This window comes from Lissotriton vulgaris, chromosome 9, assembly GCF_964263255.1.
Source record: "Lissotriton vulgaris chromosome 9, aLisVul1.2, whole genome shotgun sequence".
Lineage (NCBI taxonomy): Eukaryota > Metazoa > Chordata > Amphibia > Caudata > Salamandridae > Lissotriton > Lissotriton vulgaris.
In genome coordinates, this window is record NC_141697.1 from 666,754,744 (window position 1) to 666,775,421 (window position 20,678).

Sequence of the window (20,678 nt, forward strand, 5' to 3'; positions counted from 1 at the left end):
CGCCTTAGAGGTTTACAAGCAGCCACGGCCGTGAAGGGAGTTCCGTGGGGCAGAAAGGCGGGGCGGGGAGGGGTTGGGTGGGGGGTGCTAAACACTGGAATATGGATAATGTGAGGTAAGTAAATAATTTAATAAATAAAACAAATTTCGTAGCGCGCCCTGCATCTCAAAATATTCAGGTGTTTAGCACCCCTCACTCTGCCCCTCCCTGCCCCACCTTTCTGCCCTATGGAACTCCCTCCATGGGCCGCGGCTGTTTACAAGGTAATATTCACACTGCTGGATTTACTACGCATGTGAGAGGGGATATTGATGTGGGTTAATCCTAAGAAAGCATTGAAGCTGGAACTGGTAGTGACAGACCTGGAGGGTACATTCGTAATCACAAGGTGCATGGGGAAGGGTATCGAATACTTGTTGGTTAATGTACTTAGACCAAAGTTCGATGACCCATCAGGGACTCGGTGTTGGACAGATCTGGTGGCCCGGAGAGACATGTATCGTCCTCTGCTAAAGTGATGGATAGCACACTGGTACGGCTGGATATGTCTGATATATGGCGACACAGGCACCCGTTGCAAGGGGGATACACACATTATTCTGCATACTACAACCTTCACACCAGAAAAGATTATTAGTACGTGGCTAGGCACCTGCTTACAAATATCCGTACATGTAAGATACTTCCCCAAACCTATTTCGATCATTCCCCATTGCTCCTGGTGTTAGCTACACCAAAAGCACGTATGCCCCCTTTATTTGGAGATTCCCCCCTACTCGTTATTAGACGGAGTCTTCAAGGAAGAAATTGCTGAAGCTATCGAAATATTCTTTGAGAAAAACGTGGGGTCGGTAGAAGACTTCGAGACAATGTGGGAAGCGTGTAAGGTATATATAAGGGGAGTGGCTGTGTCTAAACATGCGGGTGTGCTACATCCACTAACATCTTAAGGACCTAGAGCGGAAGCTGGTATCCCTGGAAACACCCCAACTTGCTAGGCCTAATGAGTCGATTCTGCAGGAGCTAAAGAAGACCCTGGCGGAGTTCTATAAAGAAGCTGACGTGGAGGTTAAACATTTGGGCAAGTATGCCACAGCCCGAGTGTATGGAGAGGGGAAGCGCCCCGGGGGCAGTCCTTGCACTGCTCAGGAAGCAGCTAGTGGTGCCAGAGTTTGTGGCACAGGATGCCGACTCACTGCTCACAGATTTGAAGGTAGCAGAGGAATTCTGACAATATTACTCGGAATTGTATACCTCTCGGGGGGGATGCTCGGATGAGCAGGTGCCCGATTACCTGACCCATATCAAACTGCCATGGCTCACTAATACTCACCGGGAATACTAGGAATTCTTATTGCGACCTATTGAGCGGGAGGAGATATTCCTGGCGATATCAAGTATGAGAGCGTGGAGCGCTCCGGAAGGAGACGGCCTGACGGTAGCCTTTTATAAGGTGTTTTTAGACCTCCTATTGCCGCACCTTACTACGTTGTTTGAAGATATGTGCGTTACTGGGACGATGCCGCCATCTATGAGGGAAGCAATCATAGTTGCAATCCTCAAACCGGGTAAACCCCCAGGTGATTGTGCCTCGTATAGGCCGTTGTCCTTACTTAATGTGGACACCAAAATGTTAGGGAAAATTCTAGCAAACCGTCTGATCCCACTGGTCCCCACTCTGGTAGGGCCAGAACAAGCTGGCTTTGTGCTGGGCAGAAATTTGACATATAATCTGCGTACTGTATTTGTTGCCCTTCAACACACTAGACCGTAAATTCCTGCTGTTGCAGTATTTGTAGACATGGAGAAGGCATTTGATTCAGTAGAATGGCCCTTTCTGCGCCATGTTCTACTCCGGATGGGGGTTGGGAAGATCTTTATTCAATTACTTGGGGTGTTGTATAACACTCCCACAGCTCACATAAAAATAGGTAACCTGGTTACAGAACATATTCGAGTCATCAGAGGTACTAGGCAGGGCTGTCCTTTGTCTCCTATATTATATGCCCTAGTAGCCGAGCCCCTAGCCTGTGCATTACGGGAATATCATAGCCATTGGGGAATAAGGTTCCCGGGATATGCCCTGATTGTCTCTACGTACACAGATGACACGTTGTTGTAGGTCCACGAGCCTGAAGACAACCTCTCCACAGTGCTACGGGAGGTGGTGCATTTCAGAGCCTTGTCAGGTTTGCGCGTTATTTGGAACAAATCTATCATATTTCCTCTAACCCCGTCCAATAAGGGCTTTAAGCCCGAATACCCGTTACGATGGTCTACGGAGTCGGTGCGATATTTGGGTATCAAACTACGTACAGATTTGGAAGTGGTATTCATGGAGAACTATGGGATGGCGATTAGTAAGCTTGAAGAAGACATAGAGAGGTGGACTTGGTTGCCAATGTCTTTGATGGGTAGGGTGTTCATTATGAAGTTGGTTATCCTGCCTCGTTTCCTACTCCTCTTCACAAATATTCCCATGGTGCTACCAAAGGTTATTTCGACGTCTCCAATGTCTGATGATCCATCTAGCTTGGGCGGGTAAACAGGCACACGTTAGTTGGCGGATCCTTACTCTCCCGTAACTCTATGGGAGGACTTGGAGCCCCTGACTTAGACCTATATTACAGAGCGGCTCAGAGTGCACAGGCACAGACTGGATTCATGGGCCACTTGAAATACCGTACATCCATATAGAATCAGTTGTGGCTCACCCAACCCCGCTCCCGGCCTTGCTATTTAGGCCTCCCGATAGGTGGAGGGGGATTATGGATTCCCTCAATACAATAGTTCACGCTTGGCACTACCTACTACAGCTCCAAGCTGGTGTCATCCTATATTCACTGGTAGCTAGACTCAACTGTTTTCCATGGTTATCGCCATGCACAGATAAAGGGGTTGTTGCGGCACTGAATACACTTGGGATACATACAATAGGGGACCTCTTCTCAGATGGAGTAGCAAAAAGTTGGGGGGATTCGGACACAGAAAATGAGACCCCGACCCTACTTATGCGATTCCAATTCTACAGAGTTAGTCACACACTCAGTGAACAGCTGGGTGAGGATATGGCAGAGCCCCCAGAAGTGAAAGCCTTAACTAACATAATCACCACACAGGCATCTACCAAAATAGTATCCAGGGTCTACCATGTCTCGATGGCTACTAGGAGTGTTGACTATACTAAGGCAAGGTTAGCCTGGCAACGGGATCTGAGAGGGACATCACAGACAATATGTGGACATACTGTTGTCTCAGCACACGTACGGGAGGCATAGATTAATATATTTCAAATACCTCAACAGGATATATTGCACCCCGAAACGACTACATAGGTATGGGCTCCGTGAAGAGTCGACCTGTGATAGATGTAATTCGCAGGTAGCTAATTCTGTTCATTTGGCCTGGACTTGTCCGGGAATAGCACATATTTGGGGGTCGATGTTTGCTGAACTCAACCAAGTGGTAAAATTGACACTGATCCCACAGCTGGCTTTCGCCTTACTGGGTTACTCCAGGGCGATACCAAAGGGTGTAAGGAGATTAATAGATATGGGTTTGTTGCTAGCAAAACGATGTGTGGCGATATGCTGGATGCGAGGTCCTCCTCCCACAATTGCACAATGGTCTAGGGAAATTACGCAAACTGAAGTTTATAGCAAACTGATCCCACCAAGAAATACACCACAAATTTTTGGGCATTGTATAAAACCTATGTGGAAAGCAAAGATGATAATGAAGGTGATAGTGTAAATGAGGAAGGAGCAAGATCTCCTCCTGGACCCTAAAGTGTATAATTGAAATGTTGGTGACAGTGTCTCTGTCCAAGGTCATTGAAATCAGGCTTCTGATAACATTGCTTGAAGTAAATGTCAAGAATGGACGATGGACGAAAACTCAAGTGTAATGTACAGCAGACGTTTTGTTTACAATAATTGTATGGACAGAAGTATCTAATTGCAACACATTATTATTATGCATATGATGTAATGTGAGTCTCATGTTGATGAGGTTTGAAATTTAATAAAAACTTTTAAAAAACAAAAAACTCCTTGCCCCTTCTAAAATAGAAGTTACCGCCAGTTGATGCTTGTTCCTACACTTTAATGGGCTTTTCGTAGACTTTTGACATCTTTTTAACTCTCCTTGGCGACCCTTACCGACCCCCTCTCCTTCCTCCTTAAGGCGAGCTTCACGACTGACCGGATGGAAAAACTGGGGTGGGCTTCCTCCTGTTCCCTCGTCATGTCTATACCCCATTTTTCAAATGTCTCCCTTTCTGTCCATACTTGATCTGCAAAGGCAGGTGTAGCCCACATGATCATCGTTGGTTCTTTACCTCCCCAGGTTGGGATATTTACAAACGTGACTGAATATATATCTGAAGACTCAGTGTGGTTTAACACCGGTTTTTCTTTGGCAATACGTATCACAGTCCTTCTATTTACTCTATTAAAATGCCCCCTTGACTTGTATTTAGGAAAAAATGTCACTTTACAGCGATTGCCAGGCGATCAGAGTGAGTCAACGATTCTCTTTGGCCTTGCTGTATGGTGCAAACTATTACCTGCTGGGTAATATGAACTAGCTCTAAAATATGCAAAATTTGTAGTAGATCTATAGGGTCTTGTTCCAGGTTCCATTTCGCCTTTTCTCTTTTCCGACCTCCTGCGGAATAAACTTCTCCTTGGAAGTTTGTATGTTTCCTTCTTTTGAAGTCAAGTTGCTTATTTCACTAACCCTTATTATTTTACGTTGCACTGAATCGACCGATATCTTCAGACCGAGGGAGTAGCTATCTTCTTTGGTTCCTATTGTGTCTGGCCCCTTTATTCCCAAACAGGAGTGGACTGGCAGCTGTTGGATCTGGTCCACTTGTCTGTCCCTTACCTTCCTCGTTAGTTGTTCTTTGGCTTGAGTAAAGGTCAATTTAACCTCCTCATCTTCAGTGCCTTCCTCTGCTACAAGGTCTTCTTGCTTTCTTTCTAGGGGCACAGCTGAATTGACTGCTTTTGGTTGAAAATGTTTGCTCCTTTTTCTTCCGAAAAGGATTGGGCTGGCAACAGCTGGATCTGGCCCACTTGTCGGTCCTTTTCCTTCCTCGTTAGTTGTTCTTTGACTTGAAAAAAGGTAAATTTAACCTCCTGTCCTTCTATGCCTTTCTCCACTATAGAGTCTTCTTGCTTGCTTTCTGGGGGCACCCCTGACTTAACTACTTTGGTAGGAAAGTTGGGTACACCTCCCCTTGGTGTCTAATGTGACAACCAGCTATGATTGTATTAACTTTTTTATTGTGACTTTTCCGAAGTCTTTTGAACTGACGCTTCAAAAGCTTAGGTGGCTTGGCTGGTTCCCCTTGTGAGACTCTTCTTGGTAAAACCTGCACCGCTGAGCGACACCTTCCAAACGCTTCTTTGTAGTGGCGCTTCGACTTCCTTCCCCTGCTGTGTGCTCTCCACAATAGTAGTCTTGCCCAAGCCTGCTTCATATGGCTTTCTCAGTGAGTTTTATTTCCTACCCGCTTCCTCTTGTTTATAATTCATCCTGAAGGGGTTGTTGCAGCCATGGCATGGTGGGCAGTTTTACCTGCGCCTTAATCTCTACCAGAACCAATTCGAGCATCCCAGGGTACGAGGTCAGTTTGTCCAAAACATGGCTACAAGTAGAAGTAAACTGTGCCTCGCACTGCGCCCTTTGTACAAGCAAATTTAGTGCTCCAATCTTAGTGTCAATTGCCGCTAATGTAGAACGCCATTGTATTTATAAGGTCCACTTGAATATCTAACTTGCTCGACTGATATGTCAGGGCATTAACAACCGATTGAAATTAATTTAAGCAGAATCTCCCAGGAACTACTTTCAGGACCTTGTTCCCCGGTGGGTTGCCTGCTTGGAATATCGGCTTGTGTACAAACGGCAGGGGAGCCCAATACGGGGGTACTCACTATGGCGGGATGTAAGCCCAGCACATGTACTTTCTCAGCCTGAAACTCCCCCATGGGTAATGAGTAGTCATTGTCTGATTGTGCCTCTTTTTCCGGGGATGATGAGTTGATGGGTTGGCTTACTAAAAAGTTTGTTGAGTCAATTTCCAGGTCTGACCCTCGCATAGAGGCTATTCCATCTAGACCTTCCATATTGAACTTGGTTGCGTCCGTAATGTATCCAGTATGGTGGTGCAGCTCAGCCATGACCTGAATATCCTTACCTAAGCTAGGGGGATTAGTCGACTCCTTACCTCTGTTAGGTATTTCTGTGGCCAGTGCAGATATGTTATTAGGACCTGCTTCTTAAATTTTTGGCACCGCCATTTGCAAGGCCCCTTTCTCACAGCTCTCCTTCTTCTCTCGTATCCAGCTACTACTTGTAGCCCAGGTTTCCCATTTAAAAGGGCTCTCTTTTGTTTTCAGACACACCAGGGTGACAGATGCATTTAATTCCTCCTTTTAATTGAGAGCCACATTAAGATCCAATTTGCAATTTTTCAACAATTGTGGCTGTATCAGGCTTTGTTGACCACTGATATGAATATCTTTACAATATGTGAGTAAGGCATCCATGGATTCTTTAGAAAGTCAGATTACCTGAGCACCTTATGTTGTTATTGTATATACCTTGGTTTCAATTAGGTAAAAGTTTGTTTAGAATTGTTTTTTATAGTTATATTTCACAGTATGCTCTTAAACTGTCCACACCATACAGATTGACGGTAATCTGGCGCCATACTGTCCGGTCCCTCCAGGACCTGGTGTCAATCTGTAACATTACTCCCAGAAACATAGCATCATACTGGAACATCTCTCTGAGGACCTGATTGAAGACTGCAACTTCACTCTAACAATACAAAGCTAGTTGGTCTTCCTGGGATCCTAAAGAGCTGTTATCACAATTGAATGAAAAAGAGAAAGGGTCTTATTATAAAAACAAGATAATGCTTTAGGGAAACTGGTGACAAATATTAACGGTGTTAAAGACCTCTGAAAAAAGAAGCGTGATAGAATTTCGGAAAGGAGCACATTCGATCCAATCAAATGTTGTTGTACAGGTGTCTCTTCAAACCATTACATGTGTCTGGTAGCAAGATGTGCAGCTAAGATCACTAAAGACAGAGCCATCACCACGCCAACAGAAGGAACACTACTGAAATGATGAAAGAATGTGAGGGTTGTGTAAGTTGGAGAGTGGTTATAAAAGCACAAGTAAGTCTCAGCGAACAGCATCAATGTGTCTCACCAGGTTGTTCTTGGTCTTCGCCACATTTGCATCTTCGGGCCCTAGAGTGCTTTCGTAGATGCACAACGCCCGCTCATAGTACTCTTCCACCTCCTGAAATTTGCCCTGGTTTTGACAGAGCAGTGCCAGATTGTTCAACTGTTTAGCCACATCTGGGTGATCTACACCCAACACCTGTAAAAATTCAAAACGAGGGTAAGAATAAAGTCATCAGCTTTCTGAAGTTACCAACATTAAGCAGACACTCTTCTTTACATTACCTTGAATTTAAAACCCAAACACTTGTGCAAAATGGTAAACAACCATTACAACGAATCTTTTACCCCACATATCATCACCCCGCATACCATGACAACGCAAATACCATTACTCCGCAATGCCATTACAATGCATGGCATTACATTTGATATGCTTTTACCACGCATGGTTTTACAGCAACATTCGTTGTAAATGCATGAATGGTAAAATCATGTTTTTTATATGTAAGTATAAGGTAAGTAAAGGGTTTTGGGTTTGGGGTGTAGGGGTATATGTTATAGGGGTTCAGGGGTAATTTTAGGGTTGAGTGTATGTTTGGGTTTTGGCGTGCTGGGGTATTTTTAGGGTTTAGGGTGGGTTTAGGTTTTGGGGTGCTGGAGTATTTTTAAGGGTCAGGGTTGGATAGGGGTGTAGGGGGTATTTTTAGGGTTCAGGGTGGGTTTAGGTTTTGGGGTGCTGGGATATTTTTGGGGTTCAGGGTGCGTTTAGGTTTTGGGGGGCTGGGGTATTTTTGGGTTTCAGGGTTCATTTAGGTTTTGGGGTGCTAGGGTATTTTTAGGAGTTAGGGTGGGTTAGGGTTTTGGGGTGCAGGGGATATTTTTAGGGTTCAGGGTGGAGTTAGGTTTTGGGGTGCAGGGGGTATTTTATTAGCGTTAAGGGTGCATTTAGGTTTGGGGTGTTTAGGTATTTTTAGGGGTCAGGGTACATTAGGGTTTTGGAGTTGTAGGGGTATTTTTAGGTATCAAAGTGGGTTAGGGCTTTGGGGCGCAGGGGGAATTTCTAGTATTTAGGATGGGTTTAGGGTTTTAGGGTGCAGGTGTATGTCTAGGGATCAGGGTGGTATAGGGTTTTGGGGTGTAGGGGATATTTTTAGGGTTCAGGGTGCATTTAGGTTTTGGGGTGCTGGGGTATTTTTGGGGTTCAGGGTGCGTTTGTTTTGGGGTGCAGGGGTATTTTTTGGGGTCAGGGTGATATAGGGTTTTGGTGTGCAGGGGGTATTTTTGGGATCTAGGGTGGGTTTGATTTTTGGGGTGCGCAGGGTAATGTTAGGTTAAAGGGTGGTTTTGGGGTGCCATGGGTAATTTAAGATTTAGGCGGATATGGGTATTGGGGTGGTATGGGTAATTTAAACATTTTGGGGAAGTTTACTTTTTGGGATAGTTTTTGGGATATAAATAGACATATATGGGTTGTAATGGGTATTAAATAATATATGAGTTTTAAGATTGTAAGGTATTTATACCAGTATTATTTAATTGAAACTACAAAAATGGCATGTCAGAAACAATGAGCAACAGCAACAGTATTAAGAGAAAAAAACAACTCAAGTTTGAGAAAAATTACTGTATAAAAACAGGATGTGACCTATAACGCGTATCATGTGATCAAGGCATTTGTAGTGCCGAAAAATGTTATGCTGCTAGCGCAGATGGTGGAAGCATCGAAATAAAGAAATCTGCGCTTTACCTGTGGGCTGTGCTCCGATGTCTTATCTAAGAAGCAGTAGGAGTTTTCTGGATATGTGTAGCTGGTTTGAGACTCCTCCAGCTAAACACGGACCCCCTTCTGGAATTGTGGCCAAACGCAAGCAAAGGAGTTGCTGCCTGTAACGGGGCGAAGTAAAGTAATCCGGGAGGATTATCAGCATGGCTCCCCAGCACTCGTAACTGTGGCGAATTTGGCAACCAAACAACAGCGTTAAGGTAAGCGGACTTGAGTAGGAGGACATGGATTTTGCTTAATCTGAAGCTGTGCAAGGGAGCACGAAGCCTAATTGAGTGGACGGCTGTGTTGGGAAGGTGTGCAGTCAGCAGTGCGGCAAGTAACACATACAGGAAAAAGATTCCTTTTGTCACACTGCAAAATAATTAAACTGAGACATTTCCACCACAGCACAATGTCAGCGGATGCGCTCAAAGAAAGGAAGGCGGCAGCAGCTGACATGTTCAGCGATACGAAGGGGTATAATGTAAACTCAATTTCTCAGCATGCACCACAGGGGAAAGAAACATCAGCGTAAAAGACAAAATCAAAACTTTAGAAAAATTAAGCAAATAGGAACAGAGCAAATGGCGGGAGGTCAAATCACTCCAGAGATACTTGGACGTAGGGGGAATACCCAGAGGATTAAGGATTCTAACTGCTCCGAGTTATGAGAATCCGGACAGAGAGATGAGGAGAGAGTGGGCGGAGACGAATTTAGATTCCTCCAGAAGACTTGTAGTAATCCTAGTGAAGTATGAAGAAAAGGACCGCCACAAACTTCAGGAGCAAATTGAAACAGTGAATCAAGAACTAGCTGTAATGGGCAATACTGAAGAAATTAATAGGCTCAAAGAAGAAATTAATAAAAGACTGAAGAAAGAGGAAGACAAGATACGGGAGAGGAAAGCCTACAAATGTCACTGTGTTCGCACAGATTACGAGACGGGGCGCATCTTCCCATTCGCCAAAATATATGACGCATTAAAAGTCTCAAAGTATGGAAATTCAACCACAAATCAGGCAAGGGCCAATAAAGCAGGACAGAGTAGATCATATAACTCAGAATAGAGTTCTGCAGTAGAAAGTGAAACAGACCCGTGAGATCTTAGAGCTCAAAATAAACAAGTACCTGCAAAAATTGATCTAGTTTAAGAGGTGGATTTTTGGTATACAAAAAGGTGCAACACCTTGCGACCAAGGACTCAGCAAAACAGAGGGCAAAAACCAGATCCACCAAATGCCCTGAAAAGCAAAATCAAGAAGATACAAGGAAACCACAACCACGCCCACCCAGATGGAATTGGAGACGGCAAAAGAAAATCCCAATCACAGTAGTCAAAGTAGTCAAACAGTAATCAACTTAACTACATTGACCTCAACAAAGCGGAGGAACAACTAATATCTTTGGGGTTATCGTATTGCCCAATCAGTTCATTTGACTACCCCAGCACTAGGTTGGATGTCTTCAAAGGCATACGAAAACTGAAATGAATGAAATAATTATCATCTACAAAACAAAAACAAAAGTAAGGATAAAGAAACAGCAACGCCAACGAATCTCACAAGTCCCTCTCTCCTTAATCCCACGGACTCGGAACAAGCTCTACTAGATGACTTATGGGACTTAGCTAATGAAAATTGTTCCCAAGAAAACAACATGGAGTTTGATGTTACACAGGCCAGAACCACCATTCCTTTTAAGCCAGCATCTAAATTCAATCCAATCACAATAAGAGATTCAACAGATATTTTTCAAGAGCAGCTGGTAAAAGGCATTAAAAACTCAACTGTAAAGTGCAAAGGGCAAAAAACGCAAGATCAATCGGATGGAACGTCAATACCACCAACTGATAAAGAAATTGAAAACTAATCCTGATGTCATCATCCGATATGCGGATAAACGAAGGAATATAGGGCCATATGTAGGAAGCCTAATTGCACTTGCAAACGCTGAAATTAGCAGAATTTCAGCATTTGCCATCGCAATTAAGGCAGTGTGCTATGTAGCACACAAAAAGCCACATGCTAAATAAGGAATCGCAAAATTTGCGATTCCTTATTTTGCGATTGCATTTAAGGAATTGCAAATTGCGATTCCTTAAATGCAATGTAGGAAGCACCAAAGTTGTGAGAATTGTGGCTTAAGGAATCGCAAAATACCACCAACTTCAGTTTGGTGGTAAATTGCGATTTCTTTGAAAAATGCACTTGTTGGCATTTTTCAAAGTGCCATGTGGGTCACATACATGCCCTAAGGGCATGTATGTGGGCCACATGTGCACACATGTTAATTCCAGGGGTGCAACAGGGTGTCCTATTGACACCCTTGCAACCCTGAAATTGCGTTCTCAATTTGCGATTCTCTAATTGAGAATCACAAATTGAGAATGTCTTCCAATTCATTCCTATGGGCCTTCTAGCCCATAGGAATGAATGAGAAGGTATTCCTTATTTGCGAATTTCAATTTACGATTTGCACATAAGGAATAATTGGGATTCGCATAAAAAACTGCTAAACCTACCTGCATTTTGTTTTACGATTCTCTAATTGCGATTTCCCAAAAATTGCAATTTGAGAATGGCAAAACACAAATTACCTACATATGGCCCCTAGTCCTGTGGGGCAAGAAAGACTACACAGAAGAGGCCATGAAGCAACTGGCAGACACGGCTTGCTACCGCAGGAGTGACCAAAGGGTACTAAAAGCAACATATGGGGCATACAACATGAAATTGGTAACTTGGAGAAATGGTGGATTAATTACAAAGGAGGAATTCAAGTTTCTCAAGAATGATAAACCAGTGACTCCCATTCTCTATTTTATACCAAAAATCCATAAAAATGCACTAAATCCACCAGGAAGGCCAATAATATTGGCACGGAATAGTCTTCTTGAAAAGACTTCACAATATGTAGATTACTTCCTCCAGGAATCAGTGCAAAATTTGCCCTCTTATATCAGAGACACAAGCGATTTCCTCCGAAAGATACAGGACATACATTGGCAGCACAATTACCTTTTAATGCCCTGGATATAACATCTTTATATACATCTATCAATCATCAGGATGGCATACAGGCTCTCCAGCATTATTTAGGCAAAAGGACACCTGATCTCATTGAAAACAACAAAATGCGGCTTAACATGGTTGATTTCTGCTTGCACAATAATATTTTTCTGTTTCAAAATACCATATATAAACAACAACGTGGAGCAGCCATGGGTGCCAGCTTCTCCCCCAGCTGTGCTTGTTTGCATATGGGCTGGTGGGAGGAGCTGATACTCATGAAGAAACACACTACAATTGTTAATACGAACATCAAATGCTGGTTACGTTTCACTGACGATTTGTTTTTGGTTTGGCAGGGTGATGTCGAGGAAGTAGAACATTTTATCACAGAGCTCAATACAAATGCCCTAATCTACACTTCACATCAAACATTAGTTCAACCTCCATTAACTTTTTGGACGTAGAAATTTACATTCATGTGAGTAAACTGGAAACTAAGCTTCATAGAAAGCCTACAGCAGGCAATGCAATACAGCACGCAAACAGCTTTCACCCGCAACATCTAATTCAAAGCATCCCCTACGGGGAGATGCCGCGTCTAAAAATAATCTGTAGTCAGGAGGATGACCTAAAATAGGCACAACAAGTCTGTGCCAGCAGATTAATAGCTAGAGGGTACTCAAATAAATTGATAGCAAACAACCAGGAGGCCTTAACATTACTAAGGAACTTTATACATGCCTTTGAAAACAGAGGTTGAAATCAGTAATTTACCCAACTTTAACATTTAGAATTAAAAATTATTGTAATCAAAATTGTTGTTAAATATTGGATAAATCTGACTGACAGTAAGAAACAGTTAATACTATAGACAACCCATTAGGCAGATGACAAAGAAGATTATATCAATATGCTGTATTTTAGCCCCCTCCCATCTAACAATATTAGGCAAACTTTTTTATACATCTTTTTCATACACAATTTTACAGGTTTATTTAGGAAGGACATTTTATACATAGTTATTTATTATTTTATCACTGGTTTGTAACAAGGGATGTTCGACATAAAGGTAGACTCAAATCAATTGTGATTTTATATATTGAAGTACTGTAACTTTTATCACATGAGTGTGATCTAAGATGACAGGGTATTTAAACCTGGACACAACAATGAGTTTTAAAATGTAATGTTAACAGCCATGTTTTAAGATTTTAAGGTATTTGTACCAGTATTATTTAATTGAATCTACAAAAATGGCATGTCAGAAACAATGAGCAACAGTATTTTGTTTATGTCTATGCTGAACTTTGGACTATCTAGGCACCTGTCACTTTGAGGTAAACAACACTAAAAAAGTCAAAAAGAGAAAAAAACAACTCAAGTTTGAAAAAATTACTGTATAAAAACAGCATGTGACCTATAACGCGCAACATGTGATCAAGGAACTTGTAATGCCGAAACGCGTTATGCTGCTAGTGCAGATGGTGGACGCATCTAAATAAAGAAATCTGCACTTGACCTGTGGTCTGTGCTCCGGTGTCTTATCTAAGAAGCAGTTGGATATATATATATATATATATATATATATATATATATATATATATATATATATATATATATATATATATATATATATATATATATATTCACTGAGAAAACCATAGGTTATAGACCATATATAGTTAGGAATTCGCATTTACAAAACCTTATTTTACTCACACAAAACCATTGAAATTCCATATATAGTTAGTTGCACTAACTATATATCGCGCACCCGCAATCCACTGCTGATGATGTCACATATTACATCATTCATGACATGGTCAGTGACATCACTGATGACATCACTGATGACATCTCAAATGACATCACTGATGACATCACTGATGACATCACTGATGACATTACTGATGACATCACTGATGATATCATTCATGTGATAATACGATGAACCTCTTCAGACTCTAATATAACCTTAGATACAATCAGTGTAAACAGACACTCACAGACTGTCACTCATCCATGGAGTTACTCACACACCTAGTCAGTCATGCAAAGAATTAATCACACCTCCATTTCCTCAACTATACAGTTATACAAACTTTACTTATTCAAACATATAGTAACACATATTTACTCTCTTATACAATCCCTGATACAAGTTCACAATGATCCATACAGCCACTCACACATTCACTGGCTCTTATGCACAGTTATTTATATATGTCAACTCTCACATGTACTGTGTTTTACATATGTACTTACTTTGACATGTAGCACTGAGATATCCATTCACTCACCAATACACTCATGCACACAGTCAACCGCCCATACAGCTGTTTCCACATGCACTTTTGAAACCATACATCTAGTGAATCAACTGCTCACACATCTATGCACAGAGTCATACACCTCCCAGCCACCCACACACACACTCAGTCTCCCATACAAATACTTGGGCAACCAATCAATAACCCATATAGTTACTCATATAGCTACTTATCAACACATGCAACAGTTTACAGAACAACAGACATAATGATGCACAAATTAAGACAGTTTAGTCACTAACCCATGCACTCAGTGAGACACATTTAATCACTCACTCATACAGTCAGTCATGCACCTACTAAATCCTTCATCCAGACACTTATACATCCACTCATTCTTCAATATGTAAGACATATTTTAACTTTACAGAAACATACAGTCACTGGATGTTGTCATCAGTGATGTCATCAGTGATGTCATTTGAGATGTCATCAGTGATGTCATCAGTGATGTCACTGACCATGTCATGAATGATGTAATATGTGACATCATCAGCAGTGGATTGCGGGTGCGCGATATATAGTTAGTGCAACTAACTATATATGGAATTTCAATGGTTTTGTGTGAGTAAAATAAGGTTTTGTAAATGCGAATTCCTAACTATATATGGTCTATAACCTATGGTTTTTTCAGTGAATTTTCAAGGTTTTGTAAATGCTAATTCCTAACTATATATGGTCTATAAGCTATGGTTTTTTCAGTGACTTTTCAAGGTTTTGTAAATGCTAATTCCTAACTGTATATGGTCTATAGCCTATGGTTTTTTCAGTGAATATATATATATACATACATATATAAACATATATCATCTGTATATCTATATAAATACAAACATAAATGCATGCATACATATACTTATATGCATACAGATGCATGTTATTTACATGAAAGTTGAAAAAACACTAATAAAAGCAAAGCTAAAAAGCCACCTCATTACAAACAGAATGGCTTTAACTTAAACGAGGGCGAGATCTATTGCATTTTCAATGCTTGTTTACTTTGGTTCCATCAAGAAGGCATTCAGATGTGTCACACATTTGCCATAAATTCTGAATGTTAGCACTCTAGTTGCACATTAGATCACTGTAGTAAAGCTACTGCTCACCAGGAACGTCTGCTGCTGGTATTCAAAGTGCATGTTTCAGTCTGCATGTCAGAATTTTTTTAATGAAATAGAAGAGGATTTGAGAAGTCACTCAAAATGATCCCTAATTTTTCTTTCTGAAGCACTAATCATACTTTCTATGGCAAAATTAACCCCCTCATGTTGTTCCTTTTGAAATTGAGTGTTTTCAGACTTACCACTTCATTCCAATCAAGATGGCTTCTGGTGTGCCATACTTTTGTCATAAGTAAGACTGTTAGCGCTCTAGTTGTTCTTTAGAACACTCTGGGACATTCTGTCATTGGGCTATACTTGGGCTACATCTGGGTGATATTTGGGCTACATTTGGGCTCTTTTGTCTCTGGTGGCCATTTTGGGAGACTGCATGTCAGAATGTTTTAATGAAATAGAAAAGGATTTGAGAAGTCACTCAAAATGTGCCCTAATTTTTCATTCTGCAGCACTAATCATACTTTCTATGGCAAAATATACCCCCTCATGTTGTTTCTTTTTAAATTAAATGTTTTAAGAGTTACCACTTTATTCCAATCAAGATGGCTTCAGGTGTGCCATACCTTTGTAATAAGTAGGACTGTTAGCGCTCTAGTTGTTCTTTAGAACACTCTGGGACATTCTGTCATTGGGCTATACTTGGGCTACATCTGGGTGATATTTGGGCTACATTTGGGCTCTTTTGTCTCTGGTGGCCATTTTGGGAGACTGCATGTCAGAATGTTTTAATGAAATAGAAAAGGATTTGAGAAGTCACTCAAAATGTGCCCTAATTTTTCATTCTGCAGCACTAATCATACTTTCTATGGCAAAATATACCCCCTCATGTTGTTTCTTTTTAAATTAAATGTTTTAAGAGTTACCACTTTATTCCAATCAAGATGGCTTCAGGTGTGCCATACCTTTGTAATAAGTAGGACTGTTAGCGCTCTAGTTGTTCTTTAGAACACTCTGGGACATTCTGTCATTGGGCTATACTTGGGCTACATCTGGGTGATATTTGGGCTACATTTGGGCTCTTTTGTCTCTGGTGGCCATTTTGGGAGACTGCATGTCAGAATGTTTTAATGAAATAGAAAAGGATTTGAGAAGTCACTCAAAATGTGCCCTAATTTTTCATTCTGCAGCACTAATCATACTTTCTATGGCAAAATATACCCCCTCATGTTGTTTCTTTTTAAATTAAATGTTTTAAGAGTTACCACTTTATTCCAATCAAGATGGCTTCAGGTGTGCCATACCTTTGTAATAAGTAGGACTGTTAGCGCTCTAGTTGTTCTTTAGAACACTCTAGGAGGCTGCAGTAGAACACAAAGGAATCAACTGACAGTCTCTGTCCTTGTTGGATGTACATGTTTTACTGAGAATGTCAGACTTCATTTTCACATGACTGAGAAAGATAATGTGAATTTACAGAAAATATGCTTTCAGTTTAGCTTATAGATCCCCTTCCAAACCACTGTGGGAAAATCATGAGATATTAGTTTTCTTTCTAACAATATTCATGATATCACAGCAGAAGGTTTTTTCACATGGTAAAATCACCTTAGAACCCACCACAATTCCTAAAACGAGTATGGTACCATCAACAAATGATTTATAATGTAACTAAAGTCCTAAAACCCTCTATTAACTACAATGCTTTTTAATGAGGTGCTATCATGTATATTGGTCCCAAGATGGCTGCCAACACTTCTTGGATGAAGTGCTGACAGCCAATCAGATCAGATGTGTGGTTAGGCTCCGCCCAGATATATATCTTTTTTTGAACCTAAATTACTCAAAATCCACTGGAGCACATATATTGAGACCTAGCAAAGGCACATCGGGCTAACAGTCCCTACAATTTTGCCAAGTTTCGTGCAAATCCATTCAGCCGTTCGAGCTAAAAGTGAGGCCAACCGCCCTATGGAAATTAACATGGGAAAAAAGCGTTTTGGGACCCCCCTTTTTTCTCGGCCTCCCTTGATGAAACCCCCCCAAATTATCAGGGGCTGCTCAGAAACAAAATGTTCCATTTTCCTGAAAATTTCAGCCAATTCCGTCCACAAACGCCAAAGTTATTAGACATAGAATTTTCAAAAATCCCATAGAGAAAAAATCCTAACTATATATACCTACTGGCGACCGCCAGTAGGTAATATATATATATATATATATATATATATATATATATATATATATATATATATATATATATATATATATATATATATATATATATATATATATATCTTAGAGTCAAAATACATAATTGACCTTAAGACAATGACACCATGGGGTTTAAATAACGATGAGGAGATGTGGGTGCATCTATAAATGAAACGCATGGGATCATGTGTACTTTGGTTCTGCCAAACCCCTAAGTCCGAAGTTAGGCAACAGTTGTTTAACAATTCTGTTAAAAATAAGGAATTTTTGCCCATACAGGGCTACACAACAAAAAATAAATAAAATGACATAAGTCAGACATATAACCGGTGTTACTATTACGATACTGGGGGATTTATCCCTGAATGTAACACCATAGTAACATATTGATCAAAAAACATGATCAAATAGTAACTGTTAAAATTATGAACTGACTTGTATATTTCAAAAAAATGTTAGTATGTACATGAAATATAAATGTCTGTGGTTCTTAATGAATTTTTAATTATGCACTTTAAGCACTTTATTTATAATTGCCATTACAAGTCACTAATAATGTATGTGAAACTGCACACTATAAGATGGCTGCCGCCTTTTTAATGTATAAACCGTCTTTTATGTCGATGAATTAATTCAGGCTGGGTGGGCTTTAAAATGGCAATTAGAAACAAACACAAATTGACACTGACGAAGCATCTATAGCGAAACGCGTCTGTCTGGGGTGAGGGGGGTTGCAAAATAAAAATACCTTTTATATCGGATTACCCGTGTGCTGGCCGTTCCTTCTAAACGACACAAAGTTGGATTGAAAATGACGAAGTGTAGACCCAAAATTTGCTGGTGCAAAATTTAAAGTGACTTTATTATGCCCAGCGCGCCCGCCATGACGCGTTTCACTTCCCTCTGAAGCTTGATCACATGACGTCTATACATATATAAATATATATTATTTATATAAATAATTTATATTTATGTATAAAAATATAAAATGTATATACATATATATACATTTCTCCCAAACTTCTCCTTGCAGAGACGAAATGAGTCGCACACCGCAACAAGCTTGCATTCATTTTTCTTTTATTCCGTCGGCAATCCTGACATGTTTCGTTCTATCCCAGAACTTTTTCAAAGGTTGTGCTTCACGGATATAAACATCACTGCTGTTGATCTCAAACCTGACACAGGTATGCTTGATTTATTGCGTTGCCCACGGTGGAACGCCCCCAATGAGCCGCTATGCATTGTGGTGCTTATAGTTCTTAGTATTTCCTTTCGCTGTTTTTTATGTAATGCAAAGTCCGTTGTGCCACCTGCAAAAACCCACTTTTAAGGCTTGCTGTGATCCATGCCAAAGCCGGTCTTTGGGGTCGCCTGTCCACCCTTAATCGCTTTCGTGGCACACAAAAACATATATAATATATATATATATGTATATATATATATATATATATATATATATATATATATATATATATATATATATATATATATATATATATATATACACACACACACACATACATATATCTTATATTCACTGAAAAAACTATAGGTTTCAGGGACGTTATAGTTATAAATTAGCCTTTAAAAAACCATAGAGATTCACTGAAAAAAAACATAGGTTTCAGGGGTCGTTATAGTTAGTTGGACATTTCACTAGTACAAAACCAGAGAAATTCGCCGTTATAGTTAGTTGAGCTAACTATAACTTGTGCTCCCGCAATGCACTTCGGATGACGTCACATATTACATTATTCATGACATGGTCCGTGACATCACTGATGACATCACTGATGACATCTCAAATGACATCACTGATGACATCATCCGAGTGATAATCTGATGCACCTCCTCACACCCTAATATAAATTCTGAAACACCCACTCTAAAAGGCAGACTACCATTCTCGAAACCATAGACACACCAATACCAGTTACTACATACCCACTCACTGATTCCTAGGTCTACACACATGTCCACTCATTCATCCATACAGTTACTCATATATGCATCACTCATCAATACAGTACTATCATATGCACTCATTCACCTATACAGACACTCAACCACCACTCACCCATAGAGTTACTCACACACCAAGTCAGTCATGCAAAGACTCAATCACACTCCCATTTACTCACCTATATAGTTATACACACACCACTTCACTGATTCATACAGATACTAACACATACTTACTCTATTCTACAATCACTGACACAAGTATACACTCATCCATACAGCCACTCTCACAATCACTCACTCTCACATATAGTCATTATACTTCAACACTCACCTATAATGCCTTTCACATATGTAGTTACTCACACATGTACCACTGAGACATCCATCCATTCACTCACCAACACACCCATACACACACTCACCCACCCATACAGCCCTTAACAGATGCACTCTTGAACCCATACACCAAGTGAATCACCTACTCACACCTCTGTGCAGAGTCAGACCCCCCACCCACCCACAGAGACACTCAAGCACCCATACATATACTCAGACAACCAATCAATAACCTATATAGACACTCATGTAGCCACTCACCAACCCATGCAGGCACTTACACACCAATTGACAGACTAATGAAGACATTCACACAGTTTAGTCACTACCCCATGCATTCAGTAAAACACAATTAATCACTCACTTATACAGTCACACACCTACTATACCATCCATTCAGACACTTATACAACCACTCATTCATCAATACACCTTGGAAAATATAAATATAAAACATATTTAAACTTTACAGAAGGAATATGCTACTTACCAGTATGCATCTGTTCTTGGCATAGAGGGCTGCAGAGTGGTACATTATGAATAGATCGCCATCTGATGTTGGGCTCGGATGATTGCACTTGTTTTTCTCTTGGAGAGTCTTTTGTATCTTGGTGACTCCTCCTTTGGTTGCTAGTGCGCATGGGCATCGGCTCCATCCTTAGATTGTTTTACCATAGTAGGGTTAGATGGAGTAGTATGATAGAATACAGATGGAAATGCCCATGTAAGTGTATCTAAATAAGATATTGTTGGAACAGACACAGGTTTCCGGGGAGGCTGGGAGGG

At 40.7% G+C, this 20,678-nt stretch overlaps 1 protein-coding gene across 2 annotated transcripts in view; it reads right to left on the bottom strand.

Moving 5' to 3' along the window:
• KLC3 (kinesin light chain 3) overlaps window positions 1-20,678 on the bottom strand; it is an 819,433-nt gene that overhangs the window by 173,861 nt on the left and 624,894 nt on the right. For both annotated transcript variants that reach the window (XM_086938378.1, XM_086938377.1), the window contains exon 8: window positions 7,235-7,408. In XM_086938378.1, coding sequence (XP_086794504.1) covers window positions 7,235-7,408 — 174 coding nt within the window. The remainder of the gene's footprint in view (window positions 1-7,234; window positions 7,409-20,678) is intronic.